Raw genomic sequence first — 24,491 nt, 5'->3', positions numbered from 1 at the left:
AGACATATGAGGTATGTCCTTACTCGAGAGAATCGTTAATTTCTAACGATAATTTGTTTTCCCTTAGTCCTAACAGTAGCACAGATGGGGTATTCCACCCCCCGCGAACTGGTTAGGACAGATGGAAGTTTTATTGAACCTAATTAAACAATCAGTGAAAACACACCCACAACACCCTGTATAAGTAAGAGGGTCATCCTCTGCCTCATTGTGTAGTAACAAGAAGAACTAAAGGCAAACAATAGAAGAAAATAACTTAACTAGGGAGGGAAAGTTGTGCTACTGTTAGGACTAAGGGAAAACAAATTATCGTTAGAAATTAACGATTCCCTTACGTTCTAACCAGTAGCACAGATGGGGAAATGGCAAGCAGAAACCCTATGAGGGAGGGCTCTCATGCCTGACGGCAGATAATACTGTCCGTCCAAATGAGGAGAAATCGGCCAATCTACTGTCAAGTCTGTAGTGGGTGATAAATGTGGAGAGTGAACTCCAGGAAGCAGCTTTGCATATATGTTCCAAGGGAACAAGACTCCTTTCCGCAAAGGAGGTAGATACAGACCTGGTGGAATGAGCTTTTACAAACTCAGGAGGCTCCTTACCTTGGGATACCATGGCAATACGAATGGCATCTTTTACCCATCTACTGATGGAGGGCTTTGAAGCTTTAAGACCTCTCTTGGGTCCTGAAAAGAGAATTAGCAGATTTTCATCCTTCCGAAACTCCAAAGATCTTCTTATATAAATCTGGAGACATCTCGAGATATCTAGGCAATCTATCTTCATTGGAGGATGGAGGAGGAGAAAATACTTGCAGGGATATAACTTGATTAATATTTTGGAATGATGGAACTTTAGGTATAAAGGATGGCATAAATCTGAGTAACACTCGATCTGGCAAAAATTTTGTATATGGTTCAAGTGCCGAGAGCGCTTGAAGTTCCCCAATCCTTTTGGCTGATGTGATTGCCAGTAGAAAAGTTATTTTAATGGTAACAAATTTCATGTCCACCTCCTCCAAGGGCTCAAAGGGGGGAGATGCTAACCCCTTGAGCACCATCGATAAGTCCCATGCTGGGACAGGTTGTATAATTGTAGGTTTTAACCTTGAGGATCCCCTCAAGAATGTTTTGACTAGTGGGTCTTGAGACAATGGTTTATTAAGAAAGGCAGAGATGGCTGATACCTGAACTCTGAGTGTGGAAGGAGATAGATTCTTGTCTAATCCCTCCTGGAGAAAGTTGAGGATTGTGGCAACAGCTGGATTCTGTCCAGGTAGTTGTTTCTTGGAGCACCAAGACTGAAAAGTTGTCCAAATTCTTTTATAGGCTCTGTTAGTGGACTCCGCTCTGGAATGCGAGAGGGTATTCAAGACCGCACTAGAAAGCCCTTCTAGATGTGGAAGGGACTGGTCAACCTCCAGGCTGTCAGGTTGAACATTTGAAGATTTGAGCAGCTGTGAGTGTCCCCCGACACTAGTGCTTGCTCTGGGGGAAGCCTCCAGAATTGTCCCCGACTCATTTGCAAGAGTTGGGTAAACCAAGCTCTCTTGGGCCAAAATGGAATTATGGCTATGACAGAGGCTTGGTCCTGCCTGATTTTCATCAATACCCTTGGGATCAAGGAAATTGGAGGGAAGATGTAGGCCAGCCTGAACCTCCATGGGATTGAGAGAGCATCGATTGCTACTGGGTTGTCTTCCCTGTACAGGGAACAAAATCTCACCACTTTGGTGTTGAACCTTGTTGCCATAAGATCTATTTCTGGCACACCCCACCTGAGTGTTATTTGTTTGAACATCTCTGGATGGAGAGACCATTCTCCAGTTGAAAGTCCTCTGCTCAGGCGGTCGGCGATCACATTGAGAGATCCCCGAATGTGAACTGCCGACAGATGGATTAGGTTCCTCTCTGCCCAATCCAAGATCAGACCCACCTCTCTGAGGAGGCTTTGTGATCGAGTGCCTCCCTGCTTGTTGATGTACAATACAGCCGTCATGCTGTCGGATTGGATCTTTACTGCTTTCCCTTGAAGAAGAGAAGCAAAGTGGAGGAGTGCTAATCTGATGGCTCGAATCTCGAGGAGATTGGAGGTTAACCCTCTCTCCTGTGGAGACCAAGATCCCCGCACTAATAGATCCAAGAGATGCGCTCCCCAACCTACAAGGGACGCGTCGGTAGTAAGTATGATCCAAGAGGGTTGGATCATTGACTTGCCGTCCTCGAGGTGAGACCACCATCTGAGAGAGGACCGGACTCGATAAGACAGGGAGTGGCACTTGTTTAGGCCTGAGGGCCTGAGATTCCAAGTGGCGAGCACCTCTGATTGAAGAGGGCATAGATGCCAAAGAGCCCAAGGAACCGCATCCACGGTAGCGGACATAAGTCCCAACATCCGCATGAGAGTGCGAATGGATACTCTCCGGGGTACAGAGAGAAAAAGGGCCGATTCTTGAACCCGAGATTTCCTCTCGGGAGAGAGGTAAAGTGTCATGGAGATTGAGTCGACTATGAAGCCAAGGAACCTCACTGAGGTCGTTGGGAGGAAATTGGATTTGGCCCAATTGACTATCCACCCTAACTGGTGAAGGAAGGATACTGCTAGTTGCAGATGTTGGGACAGGATCGCAGAAGAAGGAGCTCTGAGGAGCCAATCGTCTAGGTAGGGAACGATGCTGAGCCCCTGGAGCCTTAGAGCAGCAACTACCGCTACCACCACTTTGGTAAATGTGTGTGGGGCCGAAGAAATTCCAAACGGGAGGGCTACAAACTGGAGGTGTTTTAGAACTCCCCCTACCTGAACTGCGATCCTTAGATACTTTCTGGATACCGGATGAATAGGAATATGAAGGTAAGCATCCTTTAGATCCAGAGTAGCCAGGTAATCCCCTGGCGAGATGAGGTTGACCACAGATTGAATAGTTTCCATACGAAAGCGTTTGTGCTTTACATACTGATTGAGATATCTCAGATCTATAATCATCCGCCAGTCTCCTGTTACCTTGGGAACTAGGAAGACTGGAGAATAAATTCCTGACCCCCGCTCTGCAAGAGGAACTTCCTCTAAGGCATTCTTCTGGATGTATTCCAGAATGTAAGTTTCTAGCGCCCCCTGTTTGATTGGTGAAAGAACTCTTGTCTCCACCTAATTGGATGGGGGGAATTGATTCGAGGTCTATCGAATAACCATCCGAGATTAATCTCAGGACCCAAGGGTCCTGAATGTGGAGGGACCAGGCACTTGAAAAATGGTGAAGACGACCACCAACTGGAATCTGGGGGGCAGGATGGGAAACTGGAAAGGTCACCTCGGCAAGGAACCCAGAGCTTCGTAGAAGCCCGCAGTCAGAGCTTTCTGTTGTCTTTGGGGCCACGGGAGCGTTTTCCGCCCCGGCGTTGATTACCCCAGTCTCTCTGAGGCTTAGGCTGGGGGGCTGATCCGCCCCCAGAACGCCGCCCTCGACCACGAAAGGAGGAATAAGGAAGGGACCTGCCTTTCTTGTCAGAAAGTCCCTCCATAATGCGGTCCAGCTCAGCTCCGAAAAGAATGCCGGGTTCGTAAGGCATAGCACATAAGGTGTTCTTGGAAGAGTTGTCAACCTTCCAAGGTTTTAACCACAGAGGACGTCGTCCAGCGGAAGCCAGGGCCATAGACTTGGAGGCCAATTTAAGATGCTGGGTGGAAGCATCGCACAAAAAATCAAGGGCCAGATTGGTCGTCTTGAAGGATGAAAGAATTTCATCCCTAGGAACCCCCTGGTCCAAATCCGACTGGATGTTAAAAAAGGCGGGTCTTTAAAAAGTTTGCTACCTCTGAGCAAGCTATCGCCACTGATGCAGACGCAGAAGCAGTGGAGTAGGAGCGCCTCATGGCACAGTCAGCCTTCCGATCCATTGGATCCTGTAAGAAAGACCCATCCTCAGCAGGGACCACTGTCCTCTTGGACAGTTTGGCAACTGCCATGTCAACCTTAGGGACAGGGCCCCAGGAGGAAAGCTGAGATTCCTGTATAGGAAACATGGTCTTAAATCTTTTGGTTAAGACCGGACCCTTTTCTGGTTTTTTCCATTCCGTTCTAAGCACGGACAGAAGGGTATCATCCGCTTTAAAGACCCTAGGTCCCTTAGAGGCGGAGGTAGAGGCTTCCCCGGGATCAACATCCTGGTCCCCCGACCGGATGGATCTCAGAAGACGCTGGGTCTTTTCCAGCGGAAAGAAATAGGATGCAGCGACCTCTTCATCCGAAGAGGAGGACTTGGAATCTTCTCTCTCCTGATCCACAGACGTCCCCATTCTGGGAGGTGAAGAAGGTCTGGCGCGTTTCTGAGAGACAACGTGTTTCAGCTCCTCAATAGAGGCTTGCATGGCCGACATGTTAGAGGAGACCCACACATACATATCTTGGACTGTAGGCTCAGTCTGGTGGGAAGGTAGAGACTTAGCCCTACAAGGAGGGCACCTGGAAAATTCATAATTATCCTCAAGGGGAGTATTGCAGTCATGGCAAGAGAGGTGCTTGCGCTTGGCGGATCTTTTTGCCAAGCCTTCACGATCCCCTGAGCCCTCGGTCGACATATCTAGATAAATATGAGAGGAGGATTAGATAATGTAGCGGCAAGAAAAAAATTGTGGCTAGCTAAAATATAATTTAAAATACCCAAAGTTCTCAGCAAGAGACCAGGTAAGAGATAGAGAAGGGAAACAGTAGTATCCGCAATGATGCACTACTAGACTCAGAAAGACAGGACTGTGAAAGAACCAACAGCTCTGCGCTCTAGGAGGCTGAATGACAGCCTAGGGGGAGTTTAAATATCCCCCTGGCTGGCACCAAAACAAGACTCCGCCCACAAGGCGGAGTTACAGAGAGATAAAGAAATCTTGTCTTAAAAAACAGGAAAAAAAGGAACCCTAAGTTAGAGGGTTATAGAAAGAGGCTCCTCGCTCGGTTTCGCCGCATTATTAGCAAAAACGGCGCAAAAAACTGAGCCGGGAAGCGAAGAGAGAAACAGGAAGTGACGTCAGACGCCGCTGACGCACTTCCAGCCGGGGCCGCGATTGGAGTCGCGGCTCCGTGGTATAGAAGCAGATGGGCGCAAACCATGCCCAAATTTGCAAGTAAGAAAGAAAAAAACCCTACTCATATAACAGGAGTAAGGGGGTCACCATCTGTCCCACTGTCCGGGAGTACAGAAAATAACACAATGAGGCAGAGGATGACCCTCTTACTTATACAGGGTGTTGTGGGTGTGTTTTCACTGATTGTTTAATTAGGTTCAATAAAACTTCCATCTGTCCTAACCAGTTCGCGGGGGGTGGAATACCCCATCTGTGCTACTGGTTAGGACGTAAGGGAAATTGGGTTTCGAATACATGTAAAAATGTTCTCCTTTTTACCCCTTGCAAAAATTCAAAAATTGGGTCTACAAGAACATGCGAATGTAAAAAATGAAGATGTTGAATTTTCTCCTTCACTTTGCTGCTATTCCTGTGAAACACCTAAAGGGTTAATACACTTACTGAATGTCATTTTGAATACTTTGGGGGTGTAGTTTTTATAATGGGGTCTTTTATGGGGTACTTCTAATATGAAGACCCTTCAAATCCACTTCAAACCTGAACTGGTCCATGAAAAATAGCGAGTTTGAAAATTTTGTGAAAAATTTCAAAATTGCTGCTGAACTTTGAAGCCCTCTGGTGTCTTCCAAAAGTAAAAACTCATAAATTTTATGATGCAAACAAGCAGAGAGCTTCAAAGTTAGAAAAATGCAAAATTTTCATTTTTTTCATCAAATTTGGGGATTTTTCACCAAGAAAGGAAGCAAGTTACCATAAAATTTTACCACTAAGTTAAAGTAGAATATGTCACGAAAAAACTATCTCGGAATCAGAATGATAACTAAAAGCATTCCAGAGTTATTAATGTTTAAAGTGACAGTGGTCAGAATTTCAAAAAATGCTCTGGTCCTTAATGTGAAAAAGGGCTCGGTCCTTAAGGGGTTAAATAATATCTGTTTCATAAGGACACATACTGGCTGTACACACCAGTATACCAGGAGATGCATGCCTGTCTTATAGCAGCAAAAACAACCAGGAGGCGCATCCATACACTGGCAGCTTGCCTCGCATATCAGGACGGCCAGAAGGCTGGAGCTGTGCTAAGAGGCATGAGCATAGGACTTTACAACGATTCCGGACCTGGTGAGTGTTACAGTGCACCTCAGTATACTATCTATATGATCACTGTTTATGTGTGCCTAAACCATTGACTCTATTAACCCCTTAAGGACCAGGTCCATTTTATTTTTGCATTTTAGTTTTTTCCTCTTTTAAAAATCATAAATCTTTTATATTTACATCCACAGACCCATATGATGGCTTGTTTTTTGCATCACCAATTTTACATCACCAATCATTTTGCATCACCAATTTACCAAAATGTACGGCGCAACCAAACAAATATTATTTATGTGGGGAAATTGAAAAGAAAAGAGCAATTTAGAGAATTTTAGAAGGTTTTCTTTTCACGCTGTACACTTTACGGTAAAAATGACATGTTTTCTTTATTCCGTTGGTCAATACGATTAAATTATATCGATATTATATGCTTTTTTTTTATATATAATTGTACCGGTTTAAAAAAATCTCAAACCATTTTAACAAAATTAGTATGTTTGAAATTGCCCAATTTGACCACCTATAACTTTCTCATTTTTCCGTATACGGGGTGGTGTTGGGCTAAGTTTTTGAGCCATGGTCTGTAGTTTTTATCGGTACCACTTTTGCTTATATTTTACTTTTTAATCACTTTTTACAAAAAAAAAATTTGGGAATAAAATGTGACAAAAAAAGCTGCAATTTTGGCCTTTTTCTTTATGTTTATGCTGTTCATCATATGGGATAATTAACATTATATTTTGATAGTTTGGATGCGGCAATACCAAACATGTATTTTTTTTTAAGCTCTTTGGGGTGAAATGGGAAAAAGGGACGATTTACATTTTTATTGGAGGAGGGAATTTTTCAAATTTATTTTTTATTTTTACATTTTGAAACTTTTTTTTTTTTTACACTTATGTACCTTTAGGGGACTATTTATAGCAATCATTTGATTGTTAATACTGTATAGGCATAGCACTGATCAGTGTTATCAGTGGTCTTCTGCTTTGGTCTGCTCATTCTCAGACCAGAGCAGAAGATCCCTGGAGACGGCCGGAGGCAGGTGAGGAGACCTCCGGCCATCATGCTGGAGGATTGGATCCCCGCGGCAGCGCTGCAGGTGATCCGATCATCTATTTTAAGTGCCGCATTGCCGCAGATGCCGTGATCTGTATTGATCACGGCATCTGAGGGGTTAATGGCGGACATCAAGCCGGGACCTGCCGTGCATGATGCGAGCACCGGTCCAATGCTCATGGTCATGATAACGACGTAAATGTACGTCATGGTGCGCTAAGTACCACAGCACCATGACCTACATTTACATCTGATGTCGTCCAGGGGTTAAACTATCATTAATAGACAGTCTTTATGGCTACATAATAGCAAGGACTTATAGTTAGGTAGTCATAGCTATTATCTTGTTGTTGAGATTAATATTTTATTTTTTTCAGTTTTTTCTTTCACCTTTGATATATGAGACTGCCGCAAGGGCCCTGAGACATATCTCTTTATTTAATATTTAATAAATTATTTTATGAAATTTTACTGGATATTCTATACTCTAATTACAGTGACCCCCCGACCTACGATGGCCCCGACATGTGATCAAATCGACATACGATGGCCTCTCAGAGGCCATCGCATGTCGATGTCAGCATCGACATACGATGCTTTTTTATGTCGGGGCCATCGCATTAAGTGCTATCCGGCAGCGCCAAATGCTTAAGCTGCTGCCGTATAGCAGCTTAATGTTCCCCGTGTGGTGCGGTAAGTATTACTTACCCCTCCACGATGCTCCGGGGTGCCCTCCGGGTCCAGCGCTGGTCTTCCGGTGTCTTCTCGGCCCTCTCCGATGACGTCAATATGCTGCTGCGCACGTCATCCAATAGGAATGGTGTACGCAGCGGTGTAATGACGTCGCTACGCAGGCCCAGTAAGGCCTTGCGGAAGACAGCAGAGGACCGGAGAAGACAGCAGAGGACCGGAGAAGACAGCGGAGGACCGGAGAAGACAGCAGAGAGCCCAGCGGAGGCCCGGGGACACCATCTCGAGCAGCGGGGACAGGTAAGTACAGCTTCCTATACTTTACATTGCACGAATCCCTCAACATACGATGGATTCGACAAACGATGGCTCGTTTGGAACAAATTACCATTGTATGTTGAGGGACCACTGTATATATATTTCTTCTATATATTCTTGTGCGGCCGTAGCGCATAGCGTAACACAGGTAGTGATGTCAGAGCTTATGACGAAGGACCACAAAGATATAACAGCACAGGATTAATTAACATTACTTTAAAGTACAAGGATAATGCATACTGTAGTGTCATAGTACAGATGGTAATAAACATGCATTGATGACACTGAACTATGATATCACAGCATAGAGATGGTGACATCATAGTTAAGAGAATAGCTGGTATCATCTGTGTAGAAGAGAGGCTGTTGGGTTCCCTTATAGCTAAGTAAGGTCTCACTTTTTGCATGGTGAGCTGCAGTTTTTACTGATACCATTTTGGGATGGGGGTGGGTGACAAAAAAAACTGCAATTTTGGCACTGGATATTCTATTTTTCTCTAAGACTGGGTTCACAGCCCTTAAACTAAAAGTACATCTCTAAAATCGTAAGAAAAGTAGAAAAAATAGCTACATTTTAAAATTGTAATAGGAAATATGGAATTCTATGGAAAAGCATACTCCAATGTACATACTGTTTAAAAAAACATCAAGAATACAAACAATGGAATTTATGGCTGTTTTTTTTAAACATTGTGTGCACTGACTGCACTTTTTCATTGACTTTTTATAGTGCACATTATTAGTTCAAAATACAGTAATTTTTGTACCAATTTTACAGCCATACTTTCTTGAGATTTTAGATTTTATATATATAGATACATTTCAAAGATAGATAGATAAATACACTGCTCATAAAAATAAAGGGAACACTTAACCCCTTAACGACGAAGGACGTAAATGTACGTCCTGGTGATACGGTACTTAACGCACCAGGACGTACATTTACGTCCTAAGCATAACCGCGGGCATCGGAGCACTGCCCGGATCATGCGCGGCAGGTCCCGGCTGTTGATCGCAGCCAGGGACCCGCCAGTTATGGCGGACACCCGCGATCCTGCGGATGTCCGCCATTAACCCCTCAAATGCCGTGATCAATGCAGATCACTGCATCGGCAGCATCGCGGTCACTTAATTGGATGATCAGTTCGCCCGCAACGCTGCCGCAGCGATCCGATCTTCCAGCACGGCAGCCGGAGGTCGCCTCACCTGCCTCCGCTGTCTTCCGAAAGTCTTCTGCTCTGATCTGCCTTCCCGCAGACCAGAGCAGAAGATCACTGATAAAGCTGATCAGTACTATGTCCTAAACATAGCACTGAACAGTGAATGATTGCTATAAATAGTCCCCTATGGGGACTATTAAAGTGTAAAAATAAAAGTTAAAAAGTTAAAAAATAAAGTAAAAAAAAAAATTTTGAAAAACCCCCTCCCACAATAAAAACGTAAATTGCCCCATTTTCCCTATTTGACCCCCAAAAAGTGTTACAAAAATATTTTATATACATATTTGGTATCGCCGCGTGCATAAATATCTGAACTATTAAAATAAAATGTTAATGATACCATACAGTGAACGGCGTGAACGTAAAAAAAAAAGTCCAAAGTAGCTGCTTTTTTATAACATTTTATTCCAAAAAAATTAATAAAAAAATGTATTAAAAGTTTTATATAAGCAATTATGGTATCAATAAAAAGTACAGATCACGGCACAAAAAATGAGCCCTCATACCGCCGCTTATACGTAAAAATGAAAAAGTTATAGGTCTTCAAAATAGGGGGATCTTAAACATACTAATTTGGTTAAAAAGTTTGTGATTTTTTTAAAGCGCAACAGTAATAGAAAAGTATGTTATCATGGGTACCATTTTAATTGTATTGACCTAAAGAATAAAGAACACATGTCACTTTTACCGTAAATTTTATGGCGTGAAAACGAAACCTTCCAAAATTAGCAAAATTGCGGTTTTCTTTTTAATTTCCCCAGACAAATAGTATTTTTTTGGTTGCGCAATACATTTTATGTTAAAGTGAGTGATGGCATTACAACGGACAACTGGTCGCGCAAAAAACAAGCCCTCATACTAGTCTGTGGATGAAAATATAAAAGAGTTATGATTTTTTGAAGGGGAGGAGGAAAAAATTTAAACGTAAAAATTAAATTTTATGCGTCCTTAAGGCCCAAATGGGCTGAGTCCTTAAGGGGTTAAACAACACAATGTAAGTCAATGACACTTCTGTGAAATCACACTGTCCACTCAGGAAGCAACACTGATTGACAATCAATTTCACATGCTGTTGTGCAAATGGAACAGACAACAGGTGGAAATTATAGGCAATTAGCAAGACACCCCCAATAAAGGAGTGGTTCTTCAGGTGGTGACCACAGACCACTTCTCAGTTCCTATGCTTCCTGGCTGATGTTTTGGTCACTTTTGAATGCTGGCGATGCTTTCATTCTAGTGGTAGCATGAGACGAAGTCTACAACCCACACAAGTCGCTCAGGTAGTGCAGCTCATCCAAGATGGCACATCAATGCGAGCTGTGGCAAGAAGGTTTGCTGTGTCTGTCAGCATAGTGTCCAGAGCATGGAGGCGCTACAAGGAGACAGGCCAGTATATCAGGAGACGTGGAGGAGGCTGTAGGAGGGCAACAACCCAGCAGCAGGACCACTACCTCTGCCTTTGTGCAAGGAGGAGCAGGAGGAACACTGCCAGAGCCCTGCAAAATGACCTCCAGCAAGCCACAAATGCGCATGTGTCCATTCAAACGGTCAGAAACAGACTCCATGAGGGTGGTATAAGGAACCCAATTTCCACAGGTGGGGGTTGTGCTTACAGCCCAACACCGTGCAGGATGCTTGGCATTTGCCAGAGAACTCCAAGATTGCCAAATTCGCCACTGGTGCCCTGAGCTCTTCACAGATGAAAGCAGGTTCACACTGAGCACATGTAACAGACGTGACAGAGTCTTGAGATGCCGTGGAGAACATTCTGCTGCCTGCAGCATCCTCCAGCAGGACTGGTTTGGTGGTGGATCAGTAATGGTGTGGGAGTGGCATTTCTTTGGGGGGTCGCTCAGCCCTCCATGTGCTTGAAAAAGGTAGCCTGACTGCCATTAGGTACCGAGATGAAATCCTCAGACCCCTTGTGAGACCATATGCTGGTGTGACTGGTCCTTGGTTGCTCCTAATGCAAGACAATGCTGGACCTCATGTGGCTGGAGTGTGTCAGCAGTTCCTACAAGAGGAAAAGGGGAGAAAAAGGGAGAGCGCTTCTTGGTGTCATGAAAGAGAGATAATCAGTATAAAAGTGAAATAAGACAGCAACTCACCAGATGTGGTTGTGTAGCGTCATACACAACAATGGTAAGCGCATCAAGATGTAATGTATCTGCAGCCCTCCGACTAGGCAAGGTATTCAAACGGTCTAGCTTCAATGAGAACACCGGCTCCACGTGGCGCAAGATACAAAAGGAATGGAGATCAGATAAAATGGAGATAATATGTTTCAAAAGATTCAACGCGTTTCGCTGCAGGAAAGCAGCTTCCTCAGGCTTGATGCAGCTGCTTTCCTGCAGCGAAACGAGTTGCATCTTGGGAAACAAATTATCTCTATTTTATGTGACCTCCATTCCTTTTGTATCCTGCTCCACATGGAGCTGGCATTCTCCTTGAAGCCAGACCGATTGAATATCTACAAGAGGAAGGCACTGATGCTTTGAATTGGCCCTCCCGTTCCCCAGACCTGAATCCGATTGAGCACATCTGGGACATCATGTCTCGCTCCATCCACCAACACCATGTTGCACCACAGACTGTCCAGGAGTTGGCAGATGCTTTAGTCCAGGTCTGGGAGGACATGCCTCGGGAGACCATCTGCCACCTCATCAGGAGATGCCAAGGCATTGTAGGGAGGTCATACGGGCACATGGAGGCCACACACACTACACAGCCTCATTTTGACTTGTTTTAAGGACATTACATCAAAGTTGGATCAGCCTGTAGTGTGGTTTCCACTTTGATTTTGAGTGTGACTCACATATCCAGACCTCCAGGGGTTGATAAATTTGATTTCCATTGATAATTTTTGTGTGATTTTGTTGTCAGCACATTCAACCATGTAAAGACAAAAGTATTTCATACGATTAGTTCATTCATTTAGATCTATGCATGTGTTATCTTAGTATCCTCTTAACAGTGTAGATGTTGAAACACACTGGAAAAACATTATTCAGTAAAGCAAAATTAGGTCAATGTTATAATTTAAGGGGTACTCCGGTGGAAAACAATTTTTTTAAATCAACTGTTGCCAAAAATTATAACAGGTTTGTAAATAACTTCTATATAAAAATCTGAATCCTTCCAGTACTTATCAGCTGCTGAATGCTCCAGAGGAAGTTGCATACTTCTTTTCAGTCTGACCACAGTGCTCTCTGCTGACACCTCTGTCCATGTCAGGAACTGTTCAGAGCAGGAAGGGTTAGTTATGGGGATTTGTTCCTGCTCTGGACAGTTCCTTACATGGACAGTGGTGTCAGCAGAGAGCACTGTGGTCACATAGAAAAGAAACATACAACTTCCTCTGTAGTATACAGCAGCTGATAAGTACTGGAAGGGTTAAAATTGGTAAATAATGGTAAGTTACAAATCTGTTTAACTTTTTGTCACCAGTTGATTTAAAATAAATTGTTTTACACCAAAGTTCCCCTTTAAGCCCTTTTTGGTAAGAGCAATCCAACACTTTGTTGATTGTTTTCCAATCTCAGTCTCTTTTCAGTCTTCTAAGTCTTTCGATCCCTGAAAAGAAAATCTAGACACCAAAGTCACCATTGACCGTAGCATCTACCCAAAAATGGTTCTACAGAAAAATATGACTCATCCTGCAAAGATGTCTAACATTTACCTGTTTTCTTTCCTTCACAGCTAATCTGGCAACCACTGATATAATATTTTTAGTGTGCTGTGTGCCTATCACTGCTTCTTTGTATTCTCTTCCTGGGTGGATATTCGGAGAATTCATGTGCAAGTTTGTTAACTATATTCAACAGGTAGGTATTTTAAAAAAGGTAAACATATGGGGAGGGATTTATCTTTATTGTCTGTGGTAGACGTGTAGACGTGAAAGTGCTGACGTGCATCAAATTTATGAAATGGCACAGAGCATATGATAAATCTGTCTGAGCAATACACAGCTAGGAGAAATTACCTCAGCACAGTAAATTTCCCTTTCACTTTGAAAGTGGCTGTGAACAGTGCTGCTTTTTTTTTTGCATATATGTGCATATATTTTTTTATTTGCATTATTTTGGGATGTGATGTGACACAAACATCTTCAGTTTCAGACATAAGTATTATTTTTTTTAACACCATTCACCGTGCAGGATCAGTAACGTTTTTTTTTCCATAGTTTGGACAATTCTGCTCGAGACAATACCAAATATGTTTATATATTTAATTGTTTTAAGTTTTATTATTTGTAAAATTACAAAAGAGGGAATTTTTTTTATGGGAGGGGCTTATTCATATTTCCTAAAACTCCGGGTGCTGGGCGTGCTGGGAATTGCCAGCCGCAGCGCGCTGTCCCCACATCAGGGAACTTGTTATATGTGACACATGGGCGCTGCTCTGCTTCCTGTCCAACCTCACCCCCCTCCAAGCGATGTCCCCACCAGGGTTAACTGTGAGCCGCAGCAGCACTGTACATTCTCCCCATGTCGGCGAATGAATGAATTGTGAGGGCAGGCGCAGGGCTTCTGATCAGCTTCTGTTCTCTGATCAGAAGCCCTGCACCTGCGCTCACAAATCATTCATTCCCCGACATGGGGAGAATGTACAGCGCTGCTGCGGTTCACAGTTAAAGGACATCTGCCAACTCCTTACATGACAGTGCGCTCAGCAGGCGGGACATCGCTGCGGCCAGTGATACGCTCACGGCTCTGTGACAGCATGAGGATGGCAGCAGAGGACCGTGAAAACGTTACCGTAGCAATGGGGGAATGTAGGAAGGTGAGTCAAAGTTTATTTTGTTTATTTTTGCAGCCCGGGCACAGAAATATGTCACATTCATTAGTACATGTCATTTAACTGTAAGCCGCAGCAGCGCTGTACATTCTCCCCTCGTCGGGGAATGAATGATTTGTGAGTGCGGGCGCAGGGCTTCTGATCAAAGAACAGAAGCTGATCAGAAGCCCTGCACCCGCTTTCACAATTCATTTATTCCCCGATGTGGGGAGAATGTTCAGCGTTGCTGCGGCTCACAGTTAACCCTTGCGGGGACATTGGGGGGGGGGGGTCAGGAAGCAGAGCAGCACCAGCGTGTCATATACGACTAGTTCCCTGATGTGGGGATGGCGCACTGCAGCTGGCAATTCATTCATTCCCTGATGTGGTGACTGTGGGGGTGAGAAGCTCACAGTGAGGGTGGGATGAGTATACTAATGAGCAGGGCAGGGAAAGGGGGTGCTAAAGGGGAAAGAAGAAAAAAAGCCGACAAACAGGGCTGGGCGGCAACGCAAAACAAGTTGGGCTGGGCACTGAAAGAGGAGACAGGCTACAAGGCATGATGGGAGCTGTAGTTTCTGAAGCAAAGGCAAAAAGGAAATAGATGCTACAATACATGAACACACTTGTGCAAAGAAAGGAAAAGAAAGACAAACACAGAGCAAGCATAAGAAAGAAGAAGAAAACTCACTTGCAAGAGTAAGTTGTAGTTGCTTGGAGTTGTAGTTTAGCAACATCTGGAGGGCTACAGTTTGGAGACCACTACTTAACGGTCTCCAAACTGTTCTTTCCCAGTTGTTGCCTAACTGCAACTCCTAGCATGCCTTTCGACTGTCAATGCATCATGGGAGTTGTAGTTTTGCAACAGCTGTAGGCACACTGGTTGGGAAACACTGAGCTATAGTCTGTTTCCTAACTCAGTGATTCCAACCCGTGTGCCTCACGCTGTTGCAAAACTACAACTCCCAGAATGCACTGACAGACCGTCCATGCTAAGAGTTGTAGTTTTGCAACAGCTGGAGGCACACAGGTTGGAATCACTAAACTAGAGTCTGTTTCTGGGAGTTGCAGTTTTGCAACAGCTGAAGGTTTGCCCCCCCCATGTGAATGTACAAGGTACATTCACACGGTGGGAGTTTACAGTGAGTTTCCTTCTACAAGCTTGAGCTGCGGAAAATTTGTGTGAATGTACTCTAAAAACACTGTCATATTTCAAGGCAACAGTTTAGTCCCATATATGGGGTATTTCCATTCTCAGGAGAAATTGCATTACAAATTTTGGGGGGCTTTTTCTCCTTTGACCCCTTATAAAAATGAAAAGTTAGGGCCAGGGGCTACACCAGCGTGTTAGTGTAAAAAAATAAACATTTTTAACATATCATGATGGGATTGCCCCATACTTTTTATTTTCATGAGAGGTAAAAGGAGAAAAAGACCCCCATAATTTGTAACGAAATTTCTTCCGAGGGGGAGGACAGTGGGACGGAGTTGCAGGACAGTCAGGCAGTTAGCTGGGTTACAGTTAGAAAGAGGGGTAGGGGAAAAAGTGTCAGGGAGGCTAGTCCTGAACTGGCACGCCCTAACAAGTTTGCCCGCTTGGCAGATGAGGGGGATGCCATTACAGAGCTAGCAGAACTGCAGCAGGATACCGCCTCTGACCGCCAGGGGGGTGTCTGCTCCAGTAAGGAGGGATGGAGGAGTACAGGGCAGGCCAGACAGGTACTAGTGGTGGGGGACTCAATTATTAGGGGGACAGACAGGGCAATCTGTCACAAAGACCGGGATCACCGAACAGTGTGTTGTCTGCCTGGAGCACGAGTTCGGCACATCGCGGATCGGGTTGACAGGTTGTTGGGCGGGGCTGGAGAGGACCCAGCAGTCATGGTACATATTGGCACCAATGACAAAGTAAGAGGTAGGTGGAGTGTCCTTAAAAATGATTTCAGGGACTTAGGCTGCAAGCTTAAGGCAAGGACCTCCAAGGTAGTCTTTTCTGAAATACTACCAGTACCACGAGCCGCACCAGAGAGGCAGCGGGAGATCAGGGAGGTAAACAAGTGGCTCAGAAGCTGGTGTAGGAAGGAAGGGTTTGGGTTCATGGAGAACTGGGCTGACTTCGTTGTCGGTTACCGGCTCTACCGTAGGGACGGGCTGCACCTCAATGGGGAGGGTGCAGCTTTGCTTGGGGAGAAGATGGCTAGAAGGGTGGAGGAGTGTTTAAACTAGGGACTTGGGGGGAGGGAACCTACAGCAAAGAGGGGGAAGATAGTGTAGATAGAGAGGTGGGAATTATAAATGTACCTGGGGGTGGAGCGGAGGGAGGGGTTAGAATAGTTAATAGGAATAAGCTTCATAGGAAAATAAAACTTACACCCTTGAATCCCATTAACCCCAATAACATAGAGGATGGAAATGTAAAGTGTATGTTCACAAATGCCAGAAGCCTAGCAAATAAAATGGGGGAGCTTGAGGCCTTGATACTGGAGGAACATATTGATATAGTTGGGGTCACTGAGACATGGCTGGACTCCTTGCATGACTGGGCTGTCAATCTGCAGGGGTTTACATTGTTTCGCAAGGATAGAATGAACAGAAAAGGTGGTGGAGTCTGTCTGTATGTAAGAAGTGGTATGAAAGTCAGTGTGAACGATGCCATAGTGTGTGATGATTCTGAGGATGTGGAATCATTGTGGGTAGAATTACAAAAGGAGGGAAATACTGAAAAAATAGTATTTGGTGTAATCTACAGACCCCCTAATATCACTGAAGAGATAGAAGTTCGGCTTCATAAACAAATAGAGAGGGCCGCCCGGGCAGGTACAGTGGTAATAATGGGAGATTTTAACTATCCAGATATAGATTGGGGTCCGGGGTTGGCTAAAACTACAAAGGGGCGACAATGCCTAAATTTATTGCAGGATAATTTTATGGGCCAGTTTGTGGAGGACCCAACAAGAAGTGATGCCTTGTTGGATCTGATCATTTCCAACAACGCAGAGCTGGTTGGTAATATAACTGTGCGGGAAAACCTTGGTAATAGTGACCACAATATAGTTACTTTTGACTTAAAATGTAGAAAACAAAGACAGGCGGGGAAGGCAAAAACATATAACTTTAAAAAGGCAAATTTCCCTGGGCTGAGGGCTGCACTACAGGACATAGACTGGGGGGAGGTGTTGTCAAATACTGATACAGAAGGTAAATGGGACATCTTTAAATCAACTCTAAATAACTATACAGCTAAATATATACCAAAGGGGAACAAATATAAACAATTAAAACTAAATCCTACATGGCTGACACATGATGTTAAAAGAGCAATAAACAACAAAAAAATAGCCTTCAAAAAATACAAATCTGATGGGTCAGCTATAACATTTAAACAGTACAAGGAGCTTAATAAAATCTGTAAAAATGTAATAAAAACAGCAAAAATTCAAAATGAGAGACAGGTGGCCAAAGAAAGCATAACTAATCCTAAATATTTTTTTAGATATATAAATGCAAAAAAACCTAGGACAGAGCATGTAGGACCCCTTAATAATGATAATGGGGAGGTTGTCACAGGCGATCAAGAGAAGGCGGAGCTACTGAATGGGTTCTTTAGTTCTGTATACACTATGGAAGAAGGAGCTGACATTGGCCAGGTCGGTGCTGGTAACACATCATGTAATGTACTGAACTGGCTTAATGTAGAGATGGTACAAGGTAAGTTAAGTGATATAAATGTAAGCAAATCCCCAGGACCGGATGGACTACACCCAAGAGTTCTTAGAGAGGTAAGTTCAGTAAAATCTATACCCCTGTTCATGATATTTAGAGATTCTCTGGTGTCTGGTATTGTGCCAAGGGACTGGCGCAAGGCGAATGTGGTGCCAATCTTCAAAAAGGGCTCTAGGTCTTCCCCAGGAAACTATAGACCGGTAAGTTTAACGTGCATTGTGGGTAAATTGTTTGAAGGACTTATAAGGGATTACATACAGGAATACATAGGGGATAATTGTATTATAAGTGATAGCCAGCATGGGTTTACTAAGGATAGAAGTTGTCAAACCAATCTAATTTGCTTTTATGAAGAGGTGAGTAGAAGCCTTCACAGAGGAATGGCTGTGGATATAGTGTTTCTGGATTTTGCTAAAGCATTTGATACTGTCCCTCATAGACGTCTGACAGGTAAGTTAAGGTCTTTGGGTTTGGAAATTTTAGTTTGTAACTGGATTGAACACTGGCTCATGGATCGTACCCAGAGAGTGGTGGTCAATGATTCGTACTCTGATTGGTCCCCGGTTATTAGTGGTGTACCCCAAGGTTCAGTACTGGGACCGCTGTTGTTTAATTTATTTATCAATGATATAGAGGATGGTATTAACAGCTCTGTTTCTATCTTTGCAGATGACACCAAGCTTTGTAGCACAGTACAGTCTATAGAGGATGTGCATAAGTTACAAGATGACTTGGATAGGCTAAGTGTCTGGGCATCCACTTGGCAAATGAGGTTCAATGTGGATAAATGTAAAGTTATGCATCTGGGTACTAATAACCTGCATGCATCGTATGTCTTAGGGGGGATTAAACTGGCAGAGTCACTGGTAGAGAAGGATCTGGGTGTACTTGTAGATCACAGACTACAGAATAGCATGCAATGTCAGGCTGCTGCTTCCAAAGCCGGCAGGATATTGTCATGTATCAAAAGAGGCATGGACTCAAGGGACAGGGACATAATACTCCCCCTTTATAAATCATTGGTACGGCCTCACCTGGAATATGCTGTTCAGTTTTGGGCACCTGTCCATAAAAGGGACACTGCGGAGTTGGAAAGGGTGCAGAGACGCGCGACTAAACTAATATGGGGCATGGAACATCTTAGCTATGAGGAGCGATTAAAGGAGTTACAATTGTTTAGTCTTGAGAAGAGACGTTTAAGGGGGGATATGATAAACGTATTTTAGTATATAAATGGCCCATACAAAAAATATGGAGTAAAACTGTTCCAGGTTAAACCCCCCCAAAGGACGAGGGGGCACTCCCTCCGTCTGGAGAAGAAAAAGTTTAGTCTCAAGGGGCGACACGCCTTCTTTACCGTGAGGACTGTGAATTTATGGAACGGTCTACCTCAGGAACTGGTCACAGCTGGAACAATTTACAGCTTTAAAACAGGATTAGATACATTCCTGGAACAAAATAACATTAATGCTTATGAAGAAATATAAAATCTCATCCCTTCCCAATATCGCGCAACACCCCTACCCCTTAATTCCCTGGTTGAACTTGATGGACATATGTCTTTTTTCGACCGTACTAACTATGTAACTATGTAACTATGTAACGGAAATACCCAATATGTGGACGTAAAACGCTCTGCAGACGCACAACAAGGCTCAGGAGTGAGAGAGCACCATGTACATTTGAGGTCTAAATTGGTGATTTGCACAGTGGTGGCTGATAGTTACAGCAGTTCTGACAAACACAAAAAAATTAAATAAAAAACACCCACATGTGAACCCATTTTGGAAACTATACCAAGGAACGTAACAAGGGGTATAGTGAGCCTTAACACCCCACAGGTCTTTGACAAATTTTCGAAAATTTTAAATAATTTTTTTTCCTGAAATGCTGGTGTTACCCAAAATTTTTCATTTTCACAAGGGGTAATAGGAGAAAAGCCTCCCAAAAATGTTTAACCCCATTTCTTCTGAGTATGGAAATACCCCATATGTGGATGTAAAGTGCTCTGTGGGTGCACTACAATGCTCAGAAGAGAAGGAGCGCCATTGGGCTTTTTGAAAGAGAATTAGGCTGGAATTGAATGCCACGTGTGTTTACAAAGCCCCCGTGGTGCCAGAGCAGTGGAACCCCCCCCCCCCCACACATATGACCTCATTTTGGAAACTACACCCCTCACAGAATGTAACAAGGGGTACAATGAGCATTTACACTCCACTGGCATCTGACAGATTTTTTGAACAGTCCTCCATAAAAATGAGAAGTGTAATTCTTCATTTGCTTAGCTCACTGTTCCAAAGATCTGTCAAACGCCAGTGGGGGTAAATGCTCATTGGTGAGGGGTGTAGTTTCCAAAACGGGGTCACATGTGGGGGGTGTCCACTGTTTGGCACCACGGAGGCTTTGTAAACGCACACGGCCCCCGACTTCTATTACAACCAATTCTCTAACCAAAAGCCCAATGGCGCTCCTTCTCTTCTGAGCATTGTAGTTCGCTTGCAGAGCACTTTATATCCACACATGGGGTATTTCCATACTCAGAAGAAATGGGGTTAAAAATTTTGGAGGGCTTTTTCTCCTTTGGGGTAACACCAGCATTTTTATTTTTATTTTTACGTCCCACTTTAATGAAAGTTCGTCAATCACCTGTGGGGTGTTAAGACTGTACCCCTTGTTATGTTCCTTGAGGGGTGTAGTTTCCAAAATAGTGTGCCATGTGTTTCTTTTTTTACTGTTCTGGCATCATGGGGGCTTCTGAAATGCGTCATGCCCCCAAAAAACCATTTCAGCAAAATTCGCTTTCCAAAAGCCCAATGTCGCTCCTTCCCTTCTGAGCCCTCTAGTGCACCCACAGAGCACTTTACATCCACATATGAAGTATTTCCTTACTCAAGAGAAATGGGGTTACAAATTTGGGGGGGCATTTTCTCTATTAACCCTTGTGAAAAGGAACAGTTTGGGGTAACACCAGCATTTTAGTGTTAGAAATCTAATTTTTCATTTTCACGTCCCACTTTAACGAAAGTTTGTCAATCACCTGTGGGGTATGAAGACTCAATTTACCCCTTGTTACGTTCCTTGTGGGGTGTAGTTTCCAAAATAGTGTGCCATGTGTGTGTTTTTTTTTTTTTTTTTTTTTTTTTTTTAACTGTTCTGGCATCATGGGGGCTTCCTAAATGCAACATGCCCCCCAAAAACCATTTTCAGCAAATTTCGCTCTCCAAAATGACATAGTCACTCCTTCCCTTCTGAGCCCTCTAGTGCCCCCACAGAGCACTTGCCAACTACATATGAGGTATTGCCTTACTCGAGAGAAAATTAATTACGAGTTTTGGCGGTTCTTTTTACCTTTTACCCCTTGTAAAATGGAAAAAAAATTGGGCTACAATACCATGTTAGTGTAAAAAAAATGGAGATTTTGAATTTTCTCCTCTATTTTGCTGCTGTTCCTGTGAAACACCTAAAGGGTTAACAAAGTTTTCGAATCTCAAAGTTTTTGAACTTTGCGTGGTGCAGTTTTCATAATAAGAAAAGGAAAGTCCAGCACTGCAGGTCCAAAGCAAGGAAGCCGTTTTATTGTATAAGAACACACGGACACCAAACGTGGATCACAAGTGACGCGTTTCGGCGAACTCTTTCGCCTTAGTCGTACAAAGAAAAATTAAGATCCTTCTGGTCTATATAGGGGAAAGCGGCTCCACCCCCCACCAGGTGAGGGGTGGAGCCGCTTTCCCCTATATAGACCAGAAGGATCTTAATTTTTCTTTGTACGACTAAGGCGAAAGAGTTCACCTAAACGCGTCACTTGTGGTCCACGTTTGGTGTCCGTGTGTTCTTATACAATAAAACGGCTTCCTTGCTTTGGACCTGCAGTGCTGGACTTTCCTTTTCTTGTCAGTTTGCATTTATACGTGGAGTCCACACGTTTCCGCGCACTGAGACGAGGAGTGGTGAGCATGTACACTGCGTGAGTTTTCATAATAGGGTCTATTATTAGGCATTTTCAACATAAAGGCCCTCATATTCACTTCAAAACGTAACTGGTCCCTGAAAAGTTCAGATTTTGAAATTTTCATGAAAAATTGGAAAATTCAAAAAGTAAAAACATGTTAACTTTATAATGCCAACATAAAGTTAACATATTGTATATGTGAATCAATATGTAATTTTTTTGACATGTACCTTTCCCTTACAAGCACAGTGCTTCAAAGTTAGAAAAATGCAAAATTTTCACATTTTTCCTCAAATTTTCACATTTGTCACCAAGAAATGATGCAAGTATCGATGTCAATTTACTACTAACATAAAGTAGAATATGTCACGAAAAAACATAATCGGAATCAAATTTATAAGTAAAAGCATCCCAGAGTTATTAATGCATAAAATGATAGTGGTCAGATTTGAAAAAAATGCTCCTGTCCTTAGGGTCATAATGGGCTCTGTCCCCAATGGGTTAAGTGCACAATGATCTAATATTTTGCAATTACGCTGCTAGTTAACAAATAATAATCATATACTTGTCTTTAAAGCCTTAAATCTCAGTGATTCAATGCAGTGTGATATTAATTGGTCCTTCAAAAATGACAGAACAATCCAAATAATGAATGAGTACATCTCTAACATAAGAGCCACAACTAAGATGCAACATCAAGTAACAAGCAGCTATGATACAATAGTAGAGCATGAAAACAGAAGTTCGGTATTGTTTATATTGTAAGAACTCTATGGTTTTGTTCACACAGCGGAATTTTCACAGCAGACATTCCACATTCTGCTGCCATTCTGCTGCAATTCTGAAATTCTGTTTAGCAAGGTTTGCTGAACGGAATTTGTGCAGAATTGGGGAAATTCCACTGTGTGAACATAGCCTAAGGCTATGTTCATACATCATTTTTTTTTTTTTTTTTTTATCAACTGGTGCCAGAAAGTTAAACAGATTTGTAAATTACGTCTATTAAAAAATCTTAATCCTTCCAGTACTTATTAGCTACTGAATACTACAGAGGAAATTCTTTTCTTTTTTGGAACAGAGAGCTCTCTGCCGACATCACAAGCACAGTGCTCTCTGCTGACATCTCTGTCCATTTTAAGAACTGTCTAGAGTAGCAGAAAATCCCCATAGCAAACATATGCTGCTCTGGACAGTTCCTAAATTGGACAGAGATGTCAGCAGAGAGCACTGTGCTCATGATGTCAGAAGAGAGCACCGTGTTCAAAAAAGAAAATAATTTCCTCTGTAGTATTCAGCAGCTAATAAGTACTAGAATGATTAAGATTTTTTAATAGAAGTAATTTACAAATCTGTTTAACTTTCTGGTACCAGTTGATTTTAAAAAAAGTTTACCATCGGAGTACCCCTTTAATTTTACATTCATAGCATTTATGGACACATAATTTAGCTGTGTGGGAACTAAAGGATGTTTTCCCATTGAATTTAATAGATAATGTGGCACCCTTTGTGCCATTTTATGTCTCACAATACAGCCCGAAAATCTAGTGTGCACATAGCTTAAAGGGGTACTCTGCTGGAAAACATTTTTTTTATCAACTAGCACCAGAAAGTTAAACAGATTTGTAAATTGCTTCAATTAAAAAATATTAATCCTTCCAGTACTTATCATCTGCTGTTTACTAAAGAGAAAAGTTCTTTTCTTTTTGAATTTCTTTTCTGTCTGACCACAGTGCTCTCTGCTGACACCTCCTTGTCAGGAACTGTCCAGAATAAGAGCAAATCTCCTCAGCAAACCTATCCTTCTCTGGACAGTTCCTAAAATGGACAGAGGTGTCAGCAGAGAGCACTGTGGTCAGACAGAAAATAAATTTACACTACCTTTAGGGGAGCTACCTACAGGAGGATACTACCTACAAGAAGGATACTATCTACAGCAGGGCTACCTACAGGGGCAATACTACCTACAGACTGGGCCAAGAAAGATTTTATGAACTGATGAGATGAGTGACTCTTGACACTCCAGATGCATTGGCCTATGACTGGATCAGTAATGAGCAAGGAGCTCCACTTCGACTTAGACATTAGCAAGGTGGAGGTGGGGTACTGGTATGGACTGGTATTATCAAAGACGAGCTAGTTGGATCTTTTTATACTTAAAATCAACTCAAAAACCTATTGGCAGTTTTTAGAAAACACTTTCTTCTAACAGTAGTACAGGAAAAAGTCGGCATTTTTCAGGAAGACCATGATTTTTATGCAGGACAATGCTCCATGGCATGCATCAAAGTACTCCACTGCATGGCTAACCAGCAAAGGCCTTAAAGGAGTACTCCCCAGGAAAAAAATGTTTTTAAATCAACCGGTGCCAGAAAGTTAAACAGATTTGTAAATTACTTCTATTTAAAAATCTTAATCATTCCAGTATTTATCAGCTGCTGTATGCTCCAGAGGAATTCTTTTCTTTTTGAATATACTTTCTGTCTGCCCACATTGCTCTCTGCTGAAACCTCTGCCCATTTTAGGAAATGTCCGGAGCAGAATAGGTTTACTATGGGGATTTGCTCCTACTCTGGACAGCT

At 43.0% G+C, this 24,491-nt stretch overlaps 1 protein-coding gene across 2 annotated transcripts in view; it reads left to right on the top strand.

Moving 5' to 3' along the window:
- Positions 1-24,491, top strand: part of KISS1R (KISS1 receptor) — a 211,615-nt gene that overhangs the window by 79,512 nt on the left and 107,612 nt on the right. For both annotated transcript variants that reach the window (XM_056517905.1, XM_056517899.1), the window contains exon 2: positions 13,161-13,285. In XM_056517905.1, the coding sequence (XP_056373880.1) occupies positions 13,161-13,285 (125 nt within the window). The remainder of the gene's footprint in view (positions 1-13,160; positions 13,286-24,491) is intronic.

Source organism: Hyla sarda, chromosome 1 (assembly GCF_029499605.1).
Source record: "Hyla sarda isolate aHylSar1 chromosome 1, aHylSar1.hap1, whole genome shotgun sequence".
NCBI classification, from domain to species: Eukaryota; Metazoa; Chordata; class Amphibia; order Anura; family Hylidae; genus Hyla; species Hyla sarda.
This window is presented reverse-complemented; position numbering and strand designations above follow the sequence as displayed.